The sequence below is a fragment of the Bufo bufo genome, chromosome 3 (assembly GCF_905171765.1).
Source record: "Bufo bufo chromosome 3, aBufBuf1.1, whole genome shotgun sequence".
Lineage (NCBI taxonomy): Eukaryota > Metazoa > Chordata > Amphibia > Anura > Bufonidae > Bufo > Bufo bufo.
In genome coordinates, this window is record NC_053391.1 from 265,114,318 (window position 1) to 265,132,556 (window position 18,239).

Consider the following 18,239-nt stretch of genomic DNA (forward strand, 5'->3'; position numbering starts at 1 on the left):
GAAGAAAAGAACACCTTGCCTACTCTGAAGCATGGTGGGGGGTCAATCATGCTTTGGGGCTGTTTTGTTTCTACAGGTACAGGGAAGCTTCAGCGTGTGCAAGGTACCATGAATTCTCTTCAGTACCAGGAGATATTGGATGAAAATGTGATGCAGTCCGTCACAAACCTGAGGCTTGGGAGACGTTGGACCTTTCAACAGGACAATGATCCCAAGCATACCTCCAAGTCCACTAGAGCATGGTTGCAGATTAAAGGCTGGAACATTTTGAAGTGGCCATCGCAGTCACCAGACTTAAATCCGATTGAGAACCTCTATTTGTCTGACTTACAAGTGCCTCTTTGATTTAATTGTAAACAAGATGACTGAAATGATCAAAATCAATGTCAAACTGGCCAAAACACTCAATTTCAGTGGGGGTTGAATAATTTTGAACACAACTGTATGTCCATTATACTGTACAATACACTAGCACTTGTGTTTCAAATGAACGAGGCACACAATCTACAGCCCAAGATTGAAATTAGTAAAAAGTATGTAAATGGACTGGCACTCAAACATAGGTGATACACATATATTTATTGAGACATAAAATCTATACATAATACCTATACATAATATAGATATACATAAAATCAATACTAAATATATGTAAATTAAAACATGAGTGTGGGTGGATATCCCCAAACGTATTCAAAGTAGGGGAAAGTCACAGACACTGCATATCTTTGCGTATAGAGCGCCTGTAGTCCTATATATTGATGAACTTTAACGTAGACTGAAATTAACCTCATTAAGTCCTGTTCAACGGAGATGTTAGATAAAGCAAGGTTAGGTTTATTAGATGTAGCAGAGTTGAGCTGTTCATTAACCCATAACGTGATGTCTGCAGATTTACATGGGACTGCAGCTTAAAAAGTTCTTATATCTCACACATCAATGCAGCTTCCTGGAGGGAAACGCAGACTCAGCTCTGCTACATCCACACAAAAGTGGTGATTAACCACCTTAGCTCCCCTAGCTTAAACCCCCTTAATGACCAGACCACTTTTACCTCCTTTTCTTCTCACTAATAGAGCTTTCATTTGGTGGTATTTCATTGCTGCTGACATTTTAACTTTTTTTTATATTAATCAAAATTGACCGAAATTTTTGCAAAAAAATGACATTTTTCACTTTCAGTTCTAAAATTTTTCAAATAAAACTACATTTCTATATACATTTTTCTCTAAATTTATTGTTCTACATGTCTTTGATAAAAAAAAATGCAATAAGTGTATATTTATTGGTTTGGGTAAAAGTTATAGCGTTTACAAACTATGGTGCAAAAATGTGAATTTACGCACTTTGACTTTCTGAGCACCTGTCATGTTTCCTGAGGTTCTACAATGCCCAGATAATAGAAACACCCCTTGCATTTTAGGGGCCCTAAAGTGTGAGAAGTAGTTTGGAATCCAAATGCATAAAAATGCCCTATGAAATCCTAAAAGTACTCATTGGAATTTGGGCCCCTTTGCACACCTAGGCTGCAAAAAAGTGTCACACATGTGGTATCGCCGTACTCAGAAGAAGTAGGGCAATGTGTTTTCCGGTGTATTTTTACTTATACCCATGCTGGGTGAGATAAATATCTCTGTAAAAAACAACTTTTCCCATTTTTTTATAGAAAGTTGTCATTTTACCGAGATATTTCTCACACACAGTATGGGTATATGTAACAATACACCACAAAACACATTGCACTACTTCTCTTGATACCACATGTGTGACACTTTTTTGCAGCCTAGGTGTGCAAAGGGGCCCAAATTCCAATGAGTATCTTTAGAATTTCACAGGGCATTTTTTACGCATTTGGATTCCAAACTACTTCTCACGCTTTAGGGCCCCTAAAATGCCAGGGCAGTATAAATACCCCACAAGTGACCCTATTTTGGAAAGAAGACACCCCAAGGTATTCCGTGAGGGGCATGGCGAGTTCCTAGAATATATTTTTTTTTGGCACAAGTTAGCGGAAAATGATGATTTATTTATTTATTTATTTTTTTTTTCTTACAAAGTCTCCTATTCCACTAACTTGTGACAAAAAATAAAATTTTACATGAACTCGCCATGCCCCTCACGAAATAGCTTGGGGTGTCTTCTTTCCAAAATGGGGTCACTTGTGGGGTAATTATACTGCCCTGGCATTTTAGGGGACCTAAAGCGTGAGAAGTAGTTTGGAATCCAAATGCTTAAAAAATGCCCTGTGAAATCGTAAAGATACTCATTGGAATTTGGGCCCCTTTGCGCACCTAGGCTGCAAAAAAGTGTCACACATGTGGTATCGCCATACTCAGGAGAAGTAGGGCAATGTGTTTTGGGGTGTATTTTTACATATACCCATTCTGTGTTAGATAAATATCTCTGTAAAAGACAACTTTTCCCATTTTTTTATACAAAGTTGTCATTTTACAGAGATATTTCTCTCACCCAGCAAATGGGCCCAAATTCCAATGAGTACCTTTTAGGAGGGCATTTTTAGGCATTTGGATTCCAGACTTCTTCTCACGCTTTAGGGCCCCTAAAATGTCAGGGCAGTATAAATTCCCCACATGTGACCCCATTTTGGAAAGAAGACACCCCAAGGTATTCCGTGAGGGGCATGGCGAGTTCATAGAATTTTTTTTTTTTTAGCACAAGTTAGCGGAAATAGATTGTTTTTTGTTTTTTCTCACAAAATCTCCCTTTCCGCTATTTTGTGACAAAAAGTTCAATCTTTCATGGACTCAATATGGCCCTCAGCGAATACCTTGGGGTGTCTACTTTCCGAAATGGGGTCATTTGTGGGGTGTGTTTACTGTTCTGGCATTTTTGGGAGGGGCTAAATTGTGAGCAACCCTGTAAAGCCTAAAGGTTATAAATACCCTACATGTGACCCCATTTTGGAAAGAAGACACCCCAAGGTATTTCGTGAGGGGCATGGCGAGTTCATGTAAAAAAAAGAATTTTGTCACAAGTTAGTGGAATATGAGACTTTGTAAGAGGAAAAAAAATAAAAAATCATTTTCCGCTAACTTGTGACGACAAAAAAAATATTCTAGGAACTCGCCATGCCCCTCCTCTTCTTTCGAAAATGGGGTCACTTGTGGGGTATTTATACTGCCCTGGTATTTTAGGGGCCCTAAAGCGTGAGAAGTAGTTTGGAATCCAAATGTGTAAAAATTGCCCTGTGAAATCCTAAAAGTACTCATTGGAATTTCGGCCCCTTTACGCACCTAGGCTGCAAAAAAGGGTCACATATGTGGTATCGCCATACTCAGGAGAAGTAGGACAATGTGTTTTGGGGTGTATTTTTACATATACCCATGCTGGGTGAGATAAATATCTCTGTAAATTGACAACTTTGTATAAAAAAATTAAAAAAAATTAAAAAAATTGTCATTTTCAGAGATATTTCTCACACACGGATACGTACACAAAAATGCACATATACATATGTGCACACGCATATAGGGACACTCACACCTGTATTCACACTTATAGATTTTAATATTTGATGTTAGCTTACTGATGTAAGGTTGTATTGGAGCATGAAATAGAGTAGTGATATTGCAGTGAAGGGGAGAAAAGTGATGAATTAATGGACTGTTGATATATACAGTAGATGCATTGGGGAGGGATAGTGAATTAACTACATAGATGGATGGTGATGAAATAGGGTGGCTGATGTAGATAACTGAAACTGGTATTAGGAAAATGGGATAGAGATAAATATTTGAAGAATGAGAATTTAATGAAATTAAAGTATCAGGTCGCTGATGTTTGCTGTGGAGGGGAAGGTATATGGCATTATTGCTGCTGGTTTGTAGCAAGGAAATAATATGTTAAAATGCAAGGGCTTTAAAAGTGGTTAATAGTATGGCTGTATGAATAGAAAATGAGGGAGATGTATGAATGGAAAATAAGTGGTGAATGAATTTGGATGGCTGATGTAAATATATGAATTAATGGAGAGAGGAATGTTGAATTAATTGGCTGTTGATATATTGTAAGTGTGCAATATTATATTAATAATATATTATATTTATGTTATTATAAATGTGAACTTAACATCAAAAACAGTTTTAACCTTATTGTAGGGGGCTACCCCTGGACTCCTAGGGGTGTTTGTGTCAATGAGATGATTATGAACTCCTGCACTTGTGTGTGCTGAAGGGACCAGTCGGTGGGGCCACATCTACATGCTGCATAATCAACAAAAGGAGTACTTCATTTATACAAGAGACTGCTATAACGCTATAACGTAATAGAAGGGATCAGCTGTGTCTGCGCAGATACAGTACTCTAAATCTAGGAGATTCAAACCCAGCGGCATACTGTTGTTCGGCTGAATTTGCGCTTACAATCAGAGATTATTGGATATTTGTTCTACTAAACAGCTGAATAATCAACAGAAGAATTATTTTACTTTATTTAAATCCACATACCTTTATCGATTTCTTTTTTGCTAGCAAGATTGTGGATAATAACATTAATCTACGTATTTAATACGGCACAATAGTGATTGCTATTCATCTGCTCAGTGCAGAAGTCACTATAGGATTTATAATATTGTACACTTACAGGATAATAGGCTTTGCCAGTTATACCTGTGAGTCTGCAATCTGTTTAGTATACAGTAGATCTGTTATACTGTAGCTCCTAGATATTTTGACCATTTATGATTATTAATATCAGTGATATTAATACGGCACAATAGTAGGGAAATTATATTTTTTTATTTTATTTAGTGGCCACTAAATTACTGGGGTCATTATATGAATGGGGGCACAGTGGCAGTCATGTCAGCTTTTTTGTACACTAAAACGCTCCAATTGGTTAGTCTGCAGAGACAAACTAATCGGAGCGCGATGTTAAATCAATGGCCGGCTTCCTATAAAACGCAAATGTCACTTTAATTAAAATACATATACCATACAAATATCACTAAATCTGTTTTTTGCCACCTAAGATTTCAGTCCCATATAAGACGCAATTGTATTGCACAGAAAGCTGGTGTAGTAATTTGTTTATATGGTTATTCTGTAAATTTTTATACTTTTTTAGGATTTAGTGATGCTTGTATGGTATTCATTTTAATTTAAGCGACATTTGCGTTTTATATGAAGACGGCTATTGATTTAACATCAGTTGCACATTACAAGCACAATACAAGCTAAGCAGGTGTAGTGTAATGTCATTACGTACTTTAACACTGCCATCTATTGACCTTATTGTGTATTGGAGTTACAGTTCAGAGTGAAGTAGGAGAAGTCTCGCTTAGTAAGTAACGATATGCGAAAATTAGGAGCGCAAGCGATACATCTGTAGCTAAGGAGTTAATAGAGATGTTTTCTCGAGTGGGTCTGCCTAAGGAGGTTCTGACTGACCAAGGGACCCCGTTTATGTCCAAGGTCATGAGGGAACTCTGTAAGTTGCTCCACGTTAAACAACTACGGACGTCCGTGTATCATCCGCAAACGGATGGCCTGGTAGAGAGGTTTAATCAAACATTAAATAATATGTTAAAAAAGTGGTGTCTAGTCTAAGGATGAAAGGGACTGGGACCTTCTTCTGCCCTATTTCACATTTGCAGTGCGAGAGGTGCCCCTGGCCTTTAATGGGTTCTCGCCCTTCGAACCGCTATACGTCAGACACCATCTCGGTCTGTTGGACATGGCCATAGAGGCGTGGAAACAACAACCGACACCACACAAAAGTGTTGTTGAGTACGTCACCCAGATTTAAGGACGGATGGAAACCGTTTTACCTCTGGTTAGGGAGCATATGGAGGCAGCGCAGCGAGCCCAGAGTAAAGTATATTACCGGCAGGCTTGCGTCCGAACCTTTAACTCGGGTGACCGGGTATTGGTTCTGGTACCAACCGTAGACATTAAGTTCCTAGCTAGATTGAATATAGAATGTAGTGACTGACACTCAACCTTTGAAACCATGCGTTAGTGTATATAGAGAATTCAATTTATTTGCAGAGTAAAAAATACAGGTAATGCATATCTACACTGCGTGCTGAATTATTAGGCAAATGAGTATTTTGACCACATCATCCTCTTTATGCATGTTGTCTTACTCCAAGCTGTATAGGCTCGAAAGCCTACTACCAATTAAGCATATTAGGTGATGTGCATCTCTGTAATGAGAAGGGGTGTGGTCTAATGACATCAACACCCTATATTAGGTGTGCATAATTATTAGGCAACTTCCTTTCCTTTGGCAAAATGGGTCAAAAGAAGGACTTGACAGGCTCAGAAAAGTCAAAAATAGTGAGATATCTTGCAGAGGGATGCAGCACTCTTAAAATTGCAAAGCTTCTGAAGCGTGATCATCGAACAATCAAGCGTTTCATTCAAAATAGTCAACAGGGTCGCAAGAAGCGTGTGGAAAAACCAAGGCGCAAAATAACTGCCCATGAACTGAGAAAAGTCAAGCGTGCAGCTGCCAAGATGCCACTTGCCACCAGTTTGGCCATATTTCAGAGCTGCAACATCACTGGAGTGCCCAAAAGCACAAGGTGTGCAATACTCAGAGACATGGGCAAGGTAAGAAAGGCTGAAAGACGACCACCACTGAACAAGACACACAAGCTGAAACGTCAAGACTGGGCCAAGAAATATCTCAAGACTTTTATGGACTGATGAAATGAGAGTGAGTCTTGATGGGCCAGATGGATGGGTCCGTGGCTGGATTGGTAAAGGGCAGAGAGCTCCAGTCCGACTCAGACGCCAGCAATACCATGTATAAAATCGCATTTAAAAAATCGCACTGGTAAAATCGTATGAATAAAATTGCAATTGAAAACTCACACCAACATAAATTCACAATAAAATGCACACCAACATAAATTGTAGTCCCAATTCCTGAGGGCTATGGATGGGAATTGAATGGGCCTCTCGTTCGATATTTCGCAGACAAAATCAGTTCATATAGCTATAGTAGACAGTATTGATTCGAATAAGCAGTTGTTCGAGTCAGTATAAGATACTTTGAGAGAATTCCTTGAGTTGATAAATAGATACTGAGGTGCTAGAAAGTAACTTTTTCGGATGATCAAAATCGATAGTAGCTGATTGTCAGTCTATACTTCCGCTACTACGTGGCGTCCCACGGAGCGGTCAGTATCCGACCTGTTTTATCTCCCTCCTGTAGATGACTCCGGCCGTGATAGTTCGCCGTCCAAGTACGATACCCTGCGTGGTCCTGGAGGTGTCAGCTCGGCGTCCCACGTGTTCAGGTGAATTGGTTTCCGGCTGTACAGTCGAGTCTTGGATATCAGAGGTGGTGTAAAAGTTCGTAGAAAAGAAACGCTTCTGTTTGTTAGATGTTTTATCCATAAAAGTCTAGAGTAGTTCCTGCGATATGTGAATCGAAACCATACGCGTTTCGAAGTGTATGTTCACTCTTTTATCAGTAGTCATGAGCCTCTATTCCTTCTTCTTTCTAAGTTCCTAGCTAGGTGGCAGGGACCCTACGACGTACTTGAAAAAGTTGGAGAGGTAGATTACAAGGTACACCAGCCAGTGAGGCGAAAGCCGGAGCAGGTATACCATGTGAATCTGCTCAAACCATGGAAAGATAGGGGAACCTGTACTGAAGACAGCTCGCGACCAGGGTTTCTAGGGGAAGCAGTTTTGGCCCCTCTGTCTGAAGCAAGGGAAGCGGCTGACACAGTGAAAATTGCTGACAGCCTCTCCTCTAAACAGACTCAGGAAGCCAGGGAGTTCATTAGTTGGAACACGGATGTGTTCTCGGACCTCCCTGGACGCACTTCCATAATCCGGCATGACATTATCACTGAGTCTCAGGCAAAAGTCCGGTTAAAACCATATCTGGTACCCGAGGCTTGGCGACAAGCCATTGCGGATGAAATGCAGCTATTGCTGCAGCTGCACGTCATTGAGGAGTCCAAAAGTGAATGGGCCAGTCCGATAGTCTTAATACCCAAGCCGGACTGGACATTACGGTTCTGTAACGATTTTTGCAAACTAAAAGAAATCTCTAAGTTTAATGCATATCCCATGCCTCGGGTGGATGAGCTTATTGAGAGGTTAGGCCAAGCTCTGTATTTTTCTGTTTTGGACCTCACCAAAGGGTTTTTTGACAGGTACTCTTGACGGAGACTGCCAAAGAGAAAGCTGCCTTCATCACACCAGAAGGGCTATACCAATATAAGGTGTTACCCTTTGGTCTGCATGGCTCCGCTGCCACTTTTCAGCGGCTCATGGATGTTGTACTTCGTCCACATCGTCTGTACGCTTCAGCTTACCTGGATATTGTCATTCATAGTACCGACTGGGAAAGTCATCTACCAAAAGTGCAGGCTGTATTGGACTCCCTTAGGAAGGCTGGACTGACCGCTAACCCAAAAAAGTGCGCGATAGGGTCAGAAGAGACCAAGTACCTGGGGTATGTAATTGGGCGTGGAATTATCAAACCTCAGGGGGAAAAAATTGAGGCAATTCGAAATTGGCCTTGACCTGTCACCACTAGGCAAATAAAATCTTTCCTTGGAATAGTGGGCTATTATATGATGTTCGATCCCCATTTTGCCACTTTAACGGCTCCATTTACAGGGCTCCTTAAGGGACGGAAGTCCGTGACGGTCCACTGGAATGAGCAGGTGGAAAAGGCTTTCTCCGATTTGAAGTCGGCCCTGGGTGGGTCCCCGGTTTTGTTGACGCCTGACTGACTTCAAAAGGGAGTTTGTGGTACAGACCGATGCCTCTGAAGTAGGCCTCGGAGCTGTATTCTCTCAGGAAATCAATGGGGAGGAACATCCCATTGTTTTCCTGATCCGCAAACCTGCCCCAGCCGAGACTAGGTACAGTATAGTGGAGAGAGAGTGCCTGGCCATCAAGTGGTCACTCGAGTCTCTCTGCTATTATCTGTTGGGGAGAAAGTTCCATCTGGTGACCGAACACTCCCCTCTCAAGTGGATGAGCCAAGCCAAAGAGAGGAATGCTCGGGTCACCTAAGGAGTCGAGGGATGAGTGACCCGGGACCTCATTTACTTTCTTATTTTTAATTATAACATGGTTATAATGGAAAATAATAGCATTCTTTAACCCCTTCCCGACCTTTAAAGTACTGTTACGTCATGGGAACCACTGAGTTCCCGCAATTTGACGTAATAGTACGTCATAGTGATCGCGCGGGCATCGGAGCGGTGCGCACGCGATCACTGCAGGGGCCCGGCAGTCCGTGGTAGCCGGGCCCCTGCTGTATCCGCCGACATTGCTGTAAAAGCTGATGCCGGTGGATTAACCGCTTCTATGCCGCGGTCCGCTCTGACCGCGACATAGAAAAGGTTTGTGTCAGATGAACGATCGCATCGAGTCACCGCGCTGCTCTGGCGGGGACCCGATGTGACACAAGGCAGCCCGATGCCGTGCAGAGGCTGCCCAATGCCTTGCACGGCATCGGGAACTGCCTTCTACGTGACCCGAGGCGATTCAGCCTCAGGCTGGGTCTCCTAGGCAACCTGTTAGTGCATGACTCAGATGTATTGTAATGCATTGCAGAGGGGATCAGACCCCCAAAAGTGAATGTCATAAATAAAGTAAAAAAAAAAAAGTTTTTAATAAAAGTAATAAATAAGTAATAAAATTAATAAAGTAAAAAAGAAAAAAAACGCCCCTTTCCCCTTATTTTATAATAAAAAACAGAAAAAACAAACAAAACCCACACATATTAGGTATCGCCGCATCCGTTTTTGTCACCTTAAATCACAAAAAGTGCAACACCAAGCGATCAAAAAGGCGTATGCCCCCCAAAATGGTATCAATAAAACCGTCATGTCACGGCTGAGGATGGGGGAAATCCTCAGCCGTGTGCAGCCCGGTGATGTTTCGGCTGCTTGGCCATGTAGACAGGATTAGAGAGCTGGTCACCTCCTAAGGCATCCCTAACCTGACCCTAGCTCCTAGTTACATGGGCCAACCTTGATGGTAGGAGGGCCCATGCTCCGGAACCTAAAAGTCCCTGCTGGCCCTCAAGATGACCCTCACCTAGGAGCTGAGTAAGACAAGCCCACTCCTCCTAGACACGGAGGAGCAGGAGTCTCAACGGCCAAGCTGCAGGAAAAGGGGAGACATAAACAGCTCTATGGATATGGCAGGTGAACAAAGAGTTCCACCTACCTGCCACAGCCTTGCTGACTGGATCCCTGTGTTAGCAGGGTGCAGATCATAAACGCATCCCCACACAGGGACCCAGATCCATAGCTGCACAAAATCACATATAAAACATCACACGGACATCACACATAACTAGAAATAACTAAAAGCGACATTATGGTTTTTGACCACAGGGGTGGCTCTTACTGGCAGGTAATATAGACATGAGGCTGCTCTCAGCTAAGCATGGCTGAAGCAACCTGCAGGCCTGCAAAAGCAATGAGGCTTTATAGGCCAAGAAGCCACACCCCACAGTCGGACACACCCAGTGATCACACACACTAGGAAGGGGATTAACCCTTCCAAAACCAGGGAAGGGAAAACACCACTTAAAGGGGACGTGCACACAATAACATAAAACACAAGTGCACACATACACACCTCACACAAAACCGCATGCGCAGCGTAGCGAGCTGCATGGCACAGCTCAGCCTGCTACGCTGCCACATACATACTGTTGCCAGCGGCAACCACAGGTGAGGCCAATACCACAGCCCTCACCTGTGATTGAACACCAATGAAAACCGCTGACAACCGCATGCGGTTCAGGAGTCACGGTCATAGCCATGGCCGTGACACGTCACCTCATCCCGTAAAAAATGAGCCACTACCTAAGACAATCGCCCAAAAAATAAAAAAAAATATAGCTCTCAGAACATGGAGACACTAAAAAATATTTTTTTCTGTTTCAAAACTGCTATTATTGTGCTAAAGTGAAATACATTAAAAAATATATATATATTAGGTATCGCCACGTCCGTAACAACCAGCTCTATAAAAATATTACATGACCTAACCACTCAGATGAACACCGTAAAAAAAAAAACCTGTGTAAAAAAAAATCACAAAAATTGCAACAGCAAGTGATCAAAAAAGTGTATGCCCCCCAAAATAGTAACAATGACCGTCACCTCATCCCGCAAAAAATGAGACCCTACCTAAGAGAATCGGTCACAAAATAAAAAAGCTATGGCTCTATTATTGTGCTAAAGTGAAAATAAAAAAGTATACATATTAGGTATTGCCACGTCCGTAACAAACAGTTCTATAAAAATATTACATGACCTAACCACTCAGATGAACACCGTAAAAAAAAAAAAACTGTGTAAAAAAAAAGCCATTTTTGTCACATTACATCACAAAAATTGCATCAGCAAAGGATCAAAAAGGCCTATGCCCCCCAAAATTGTACCAATCAGACCGTCACCTCATCCCGCAAATAATGAGACCCTATCTGAGAGAATCGGTCAAAAAATAATAAAGCTATGGCTCTTAGACTATGAGATACCAAAATATCATTATTTCGGTTTAAAAAATTCTATTATTGTGTAAAACTCAAATAAATAAGAAAAAGTAGACATATTAGGTATTGCCACGTGCATAACGATTTATAAAAAATAATAACGGTGCCAAAACATCAATTTTTTTGTTTCCTTGCCTCACAAAAAACGTAATATAGAGCAATAAAAAAATAATATGTACCCCAAAATAGTACCAATAAAACTGGCACCTTATCCCGTAGTTTCCAAAATGTGGTCACTTTTTTGAGTTTTTACTGTAGGGGTGCATCAGGGGACATTCAAATGGGACATGGCATCTAAAAACCAGTTCAGCTAAATTTGCCTTCCAAAAACCATATGGCGTTCCCTTTCTTCTGCGCCCTGCCGTGTGCCCGTACAGCAGTTTACGATCACATGTGGGGTGTTTCTGTAAACCGCAGAATCAGGGTAATAAATATTGAGTTTTATTTGGCTGTTAACCCTTGCTTTGCTACTTGAAAAAATTGATTAAAATGTAAAATCTGCCAAAAAAGTGAAATTCTGAAATTTCATCTCCATTTTCCATCAATTCTTGTGGAACACCTAAAGGGTAAACAAAGTTTGTAAAATCAGTTTTGTATACCTTGAGGGGTGTAGTTTCTAAAATGGGGTCATTTTTGGGTGGTTTCTATTATGTAAGCCTCACAAAGTGACTTCCGACCTGAACTGGTCCTTAAAAAGTGGGTTTTGGAAATTTTCCGAAAAATTTCAAGATTTGCTTCCATACTTCTAAGCATTCTAACGTCCCCAAAAAATAAAATGTCATTTTTAAAATGATCCAAACATGAAGTAGACATATGGGGAATGTAAAGTAATGACTATTTTTGAAGGTATTACTATCTATTATAAAAGTAGAGAAATTGAAATTTAGAAATTTTTCAAAATTTTGGGTAAATTTGGTATTTTTTTATGAATAAAAATGTTTAAATGCTGACCTGCATTCCCTGGATTTTATGTGGCTGTCATGGCCCATGAACAGGTAGGAACAAGAGTTAGGGACCACTCATGAGACAGCCTTGACGCGGTGAGTGGCTTACTATGCTTTGGCCAAAATATAAACCAATGTCTCATCCAGCATGGAGGGCAGAGTGCTGGATGTAGTGTGCGATCACATTTGCATTTTCCGTTTGTATATGTATTTCGCCATAGCGATCTGCACCTACAGGCAGGTTGTGCTGACCCAACCCCTTATTTTTTTCTTTGTAATAAAAATGTTTGTTTGTTTTTTTACTTATTTTTATTACTGTCATGAAGTACAATATGTGACGAGAAAACAATCTCAGAATGTCCTGGCCTGTATAAGTAAAAGCGTTTTAAAGTTATCACCACATAAAGTGACACGTGTCAGATTTGCAAAAAATGGCCTGGGCAGGAAGGTGAAAACAGGCCCGGGGTTGAAGGGGTTAATACAGAATGCAAAGTAAAATGTCAATTAAGGGTAAAAAAAAAAAACATTACTCACCCCATCCACTTGATCGCGCAGCCGGGATCCTGGTCCTTATTCTTCTTCAAGGACCTGCAAAAGGACATTCGCTGACATCATCGCGCTAACCATGTGGTGAGCGCGGTGAGGTCAGCACAGGTCTTGCTGAATGAAGATAGAAGGACATGGTGAGCGCAATGATGTCAGCGAAGGTCCTTTTGCAGGCCCTTCAAGAAGAACAAAGAAGAGGATCCAGGCTGCGCGATCAAATGGGTTGGGTAAGTAATGTTTTTATTATTTTTTTTACCCTTAATTCACATTTGACTTTGCATTCTGTATTAAAGAATGCTATTATTTTTCATTATCACCATGTTATAATGGAAAATAATAAAATCTTCAGAACCCCAAACCCGAACTTCATTGAAGAAGTCCAGGCTCGGGTCTGCGTACCACATTCAGTTTTTGCGATAAAAACTGGACGCAAACTCACTCAGTTTTCACTGAACGCAGACACAACGCATCTGAACATAATCCGGACACGCTCATCTGCAAGGGGCCTAAGGGTTAAATGAGTGCTGAGAGTCTGTCTAGTAAGATATTAACCATTATTCCAAGAGCTAGTGATATAATTATGTCTCTCAGATGCAGTCACACACTGTTTGGCTTCTCAGCTGTACTTCATAGTTTTTGTCAGTGACCACATCTTGGCTATCTATGACGTGTGTTTTTTTTTTTTTTTTTTAAAACAGGAATGTCGTTTAAATAGATCTTCAGATTCCGTCCAGCTCCAGTCTCGGTTTGAAGTAAATCTTTCTCACAATGTGTGCTTCAGCCGAGACACCTTCAGTAAAAATCCAAACTTTGTTATATCGCACTACGCTGGAAAAGTGATATATCAGATTGAAGAAATGGTAGAAAAAAATAAGGTAAATTTAGAGCTACAATTTTAGGCATCGCTGTAAATTAAGAATGCTTTAAAAATAACTGTTAGTATTAATATGTTTATCAATTTATAAGGGTACTTTCACACTTGCGGCAGGACGGATCCGACATGCTGTTCACCATGTCGGATCCGTCCTGCGGCTATTTCGCCGTGCCGCCGGACCGCCGCTCCGTCCCCATTGACTATAATGGGGACGGGGGTAGAGCTCCGGCGCAGCACGGCAGTGCACGGCGAAAGCCGCCGGACTAAAAAGCCTGACATGCAGTAATTTTAGTCCGGCGGCCTTTCGCCGTGCTGCGCCGGAGCTCCGCCCCCGTCCCCATTATAGTCAATGGGGACGGAGCGGCGGTACGGCGAAATAGCCGCAGGACGGATCCGACATGGTGAACAGCATTTCGGATCCGTCCTGCCGCAAGTGTGAAAGTAGCCTAAAATGCTAAGTGAATGGACAAAAGAGAAATCTAAATGAAATTCCAAATCGGAGAAACCTCACTAACTCCCCCAATTCCCCTCAGCTTTTTAATCTTGTCCCATACTTTGGTAATAAGCCCTATCAAAGATGAATTAAGCTTCGAGTTTTGTAACCCCGCCCCCTCCAAAATCCACATCAAGTCCCTCTTACCTATTTGGTGCAGTAAAATCTGACTAGACATATCCGCCAGCCTATAATCCAACCATCCCTTAAGATGCTGACACTGTGCTGCAAGATAATAAATCCATCGGTTGGGTACCGCCAATCCTCCCTTTGTTTTAGGATGCTGCAATGTCTCCAATTTGATTCTGGGTTGACCTCCTCTCCATATTAAATCTCTAAATATCACATTTATTTTATGAAACCTGTCCATAGGCAACCAGACCGGGGCATTGTGAAGTATGTACAACAACTGCGGCATCATTATCATCTTAATGAGGTTTACTCTGCCCACTACAGAAAGAAATAGTTTACACCACGCCTTGACCTTCAATCTGAATCTCGACAACAGAGGACAGATTAAGCTCCTCAAATTCTGCACTCCTTTGCGAAATATGAATTCCTAGATATTTCATTTTTTCCACCTGTGGAATATTATTAGTACAGACCATGGCAGACACCTCCTAACCATCAATAGGCATCAACGCCGACTTCTGCCAATTTATAAGTCCCGAAAGACCCCTAAACTTGTCTATAAGTGACATTGTGGCAGCTAGGGAGGCACTTATATCCCCCAATAACAAATGAGTATCATCCGCATACAGCTCAATTTTATTATGTAACCGACCATAGTGAAAACCCTTTATATGTGGCGATTTACACACCGCTGCTGCTAACGGTTCTATGGCTATCGCAAATGACAGCGCCGAGAATGGGCAGCCCGGCCTAGTTCCTCTAGCCAATTAAATGTAATTGGACACTCCCCCATTAGCCTTTATTCTTGCCTTCGGATTGGAGTATAAAATCTGCACCCACTGAATAAATAGAGGCCCAAATCCCATACATTTCAGCGTACCCCAGAGAAATCCCCACTCTACTTATATCCTGAAGGAAAGTTCCTGACAGTAGAAAAATGAACAATGTAATAACTTGCGGCCTCTTCAGGGCTTCCTGCCGAACTACGTAGGTGCTTCCTCTCTGATCTCTACTGCTCAGTCGACCTTGTTCTGTTCTTTCAGCTGACTTTCATGACAATCCAGCCAGTTTGCCTCCTCTTTTGGATCCTCAAAGAATCTGTCAAATCCCATGGCCACCACTCTCAGCTTGGCCAGAAACAACATAGAGTATTGGACCTGCAAATTTCTAAGTCTCCTTTTAACATCCAGGAAACTCATCCGTCTCTTCTGGACTTCAGCATATGGAAATCCTTACTCCATTTATGGCCAGATCAGCATGTTCCCGAGAATGTCTTATTATGGTATCTCTATCTTTAAAGTGCAATATTTTAGCAATGATGGGTCTCGGCGGTCTTCCAGGAGGTAGAGGTCTTGAGGGCACCCAGTGGGCTCTTTCCACAGCATATAACGGGGACAGTCCTTTGTCCTGAAATTTTCCATGTATCCACTTTTCTATATATTTTGTGGCATTCGCCCCTTCTGTTTTTTCAGGTACCCCCACTATTGTTGCGGCGAGATCTGTTTTCTAAATCATCCGCCTTGGCAAATAGGGCAGCCATATCTCTCGCTGTTAATTTAGCTGCCATTTTGAGAGGCCGCACTTCATCTCTCAGTAATTTTGTTCATAGAATTTCTTATTATGGAAATGTCTTCCCTCAGACTGCCCACCTGAAGATGAAGGGCTTTAAGAGTTGTGTTGCAGCTAGCTACTGCCTTCATAATATCTTTAAGAGTCTGCTCTTGTTCACTGGGGTTAGGAGAGTCAGCTTTCCCCTGTGTCTGCACCTCTTGTGCAGGGAACTGGTGTATCTTTTTAGCTTCTCCCTCCTTATCTGACGAACTTCATGATCGAAGACCAAGAGAATAGAAGCAGAAGGAGGAATGTTAGGGTGAAAGGCTTATCAGAAGTTGTGCTACATGAAAAATTAGAAACTGCAGCAAGGAAGATGTTTGTCGACCACTTTGGAGAAGATAGAGCTGAAAACATTATAATTGAGAGAATTCACTGATCTCTGCGCCCAACTCCAAAACAAGGGGAACCGCCCAGGGACGTGGTATGCAGATTATTATATTTCAAAGATACAGCGGCCATCTTGCAAGCCTCTCATATGAGGAAAGAACTAAGGTAGGGTGAATCAACGGTACTGTTTTTTTCAAGATGTTTCCCCTTCAACTCTGTTTAAACGCAGTGCCCTGAAGCCTTTAACTGATTACCTGAGAAGCCAGAAGCTGTTATACAGGTGGCTTTATCCTTTCGGCCTCACTTTCACAAAAAATGGCCGCCGTTGCACTATCCGCACGCCACTGGACTTAGAGGCTGCATGGAGAATCCTAGAGATCTCACCGCTGCCTATTGAGTCCTGGCTTCCAACCAATAATACTGTATCCAAATAGCCGAAGTTGCCCATTCATGTACCCTGGGGAACAGTTCAACCCCTAATAGCAACAAACAGCTGGAGGGAGGACATGGAGATTGAAGCGTATTCACGATCTTCCTTGAGCTATTAGATTCATTTATCAATCCATGGGCTGAAGTATGACTAAAGCCCAAACCCATATGCTGGATTTTTCTCTGTCAATATTTCAACCTAATGGACTACCTACTATTACGTGATCACTCACAAACCCCACGTTTCAAGCAGCTCCAAACATACTTGACAGCCTAGAAATAGCATCTTACTCATTCCATCATGAAGGTTCAGAGAGGTTCCATCGCAAGTCCTCTTCTTTTGTGTCTTCACCTTACCACCTACAAAAATATTCTTTGAGTCCACTCAGGTCACATTGCTATTTGTGTCAAGGAACCTGTGTTCAGTTACGGGACCTGATATACCTGGCAATGTACGAAACCGTTACACAATGTGTTTTAGTTTTTGTTTTGGTTGATGATTTGATTTGTGTTTTCTTTTTAACACGGCACTGGATAATCAGTTTGAGGCTTGAGTCGCTTAAGAAGGCCGGTACCATATAGCGGCAATGAAAGTCTCTACCTTCAATGTTAGAGGCCTCAACACACCTCAGAAAAGATCACAAATAGTCACCTTATTGAAAAGGGATGAGTGTGTTGTTTGCTTCCTGCAAGAAACTCATCTCAAAGTGGGTAAAGTACTTTTCTTGTACATATTTCTCTCAATGGTTTCATTGTACCTATTAGACAGCATCTAGGGGAGTCAGCATCGCAGTGAGTAAGAACATACCCTTTATCCCCATTTTAACACAACAGGACCTGGAAGGCAGATTCCTATTTGTCAAGGTAAAAGTGGGGCACACCTTAGTATCTCTTGCTAGTCTGTATGCTCCCAATACTCATCAATATAAATGGATTAAATGCAGCCTAGCTAAGTTCCATGATTTTGCTGAAAGGGTTAAAATAATAGGAGGAGACCTCAATGTCTCTCTATATCCTATGCTAGATTCTTCATCAGGCACTACTGTGCAGTCCCCAAAAACGCTAGGAGGTATGCAAAAGACACTAAGAGATAACCGTCTCATTGATTCATGGAGAACACTAAATACCTCTGATAGAGATTTCACATACTTCTCCACAGTCCACTGCTCATATCAGAGGTTGGACTACATCCTCTTGTCAGAAGCTGACATTGATATGCTACTTAGTTCCACCAGTTGTCCTGTTACTATATCAGATCATGCTTCGGTAATAACCACACTTTCATTTGACACGCTACATTCTCGCAAGTGGATGTGGCGCTTAAATGAGACCCTTATGGATTCCAAGAAACATTTAGCAATATTTCCAG

General features: G+C 41.7%; 1 protein-coding gene across 4 annotated transcripts in view; it reads left to right on the forward strand.

The window, feature by feature from the left end:
• Nucleotides 1-18,239, forward strand: part of MYO19 (myosin XIX) — a 1,002,409-nt gene that overhangs the window by 734,693 nt on the left and 249,477 nt on the right. For all 4 annotated transcript variants that reach the window (XR_005777529.1, XR_005777530.1, XM_040424125.1 and 1 more), the window contains exon 15: nt 13,700-13,876. Coding sequence is in view for 2 of the 4 variants with exons in the window: in XM_040424125.1 (XP_040280059.1) it covers nt 13,700-13,876 (177 nt within the window). In the remaining 2 variants the exon portion in view is untranslated. The remainder of the gene's footprint in view (nt 1-13,699; nt 13,877-18,239) is intronic.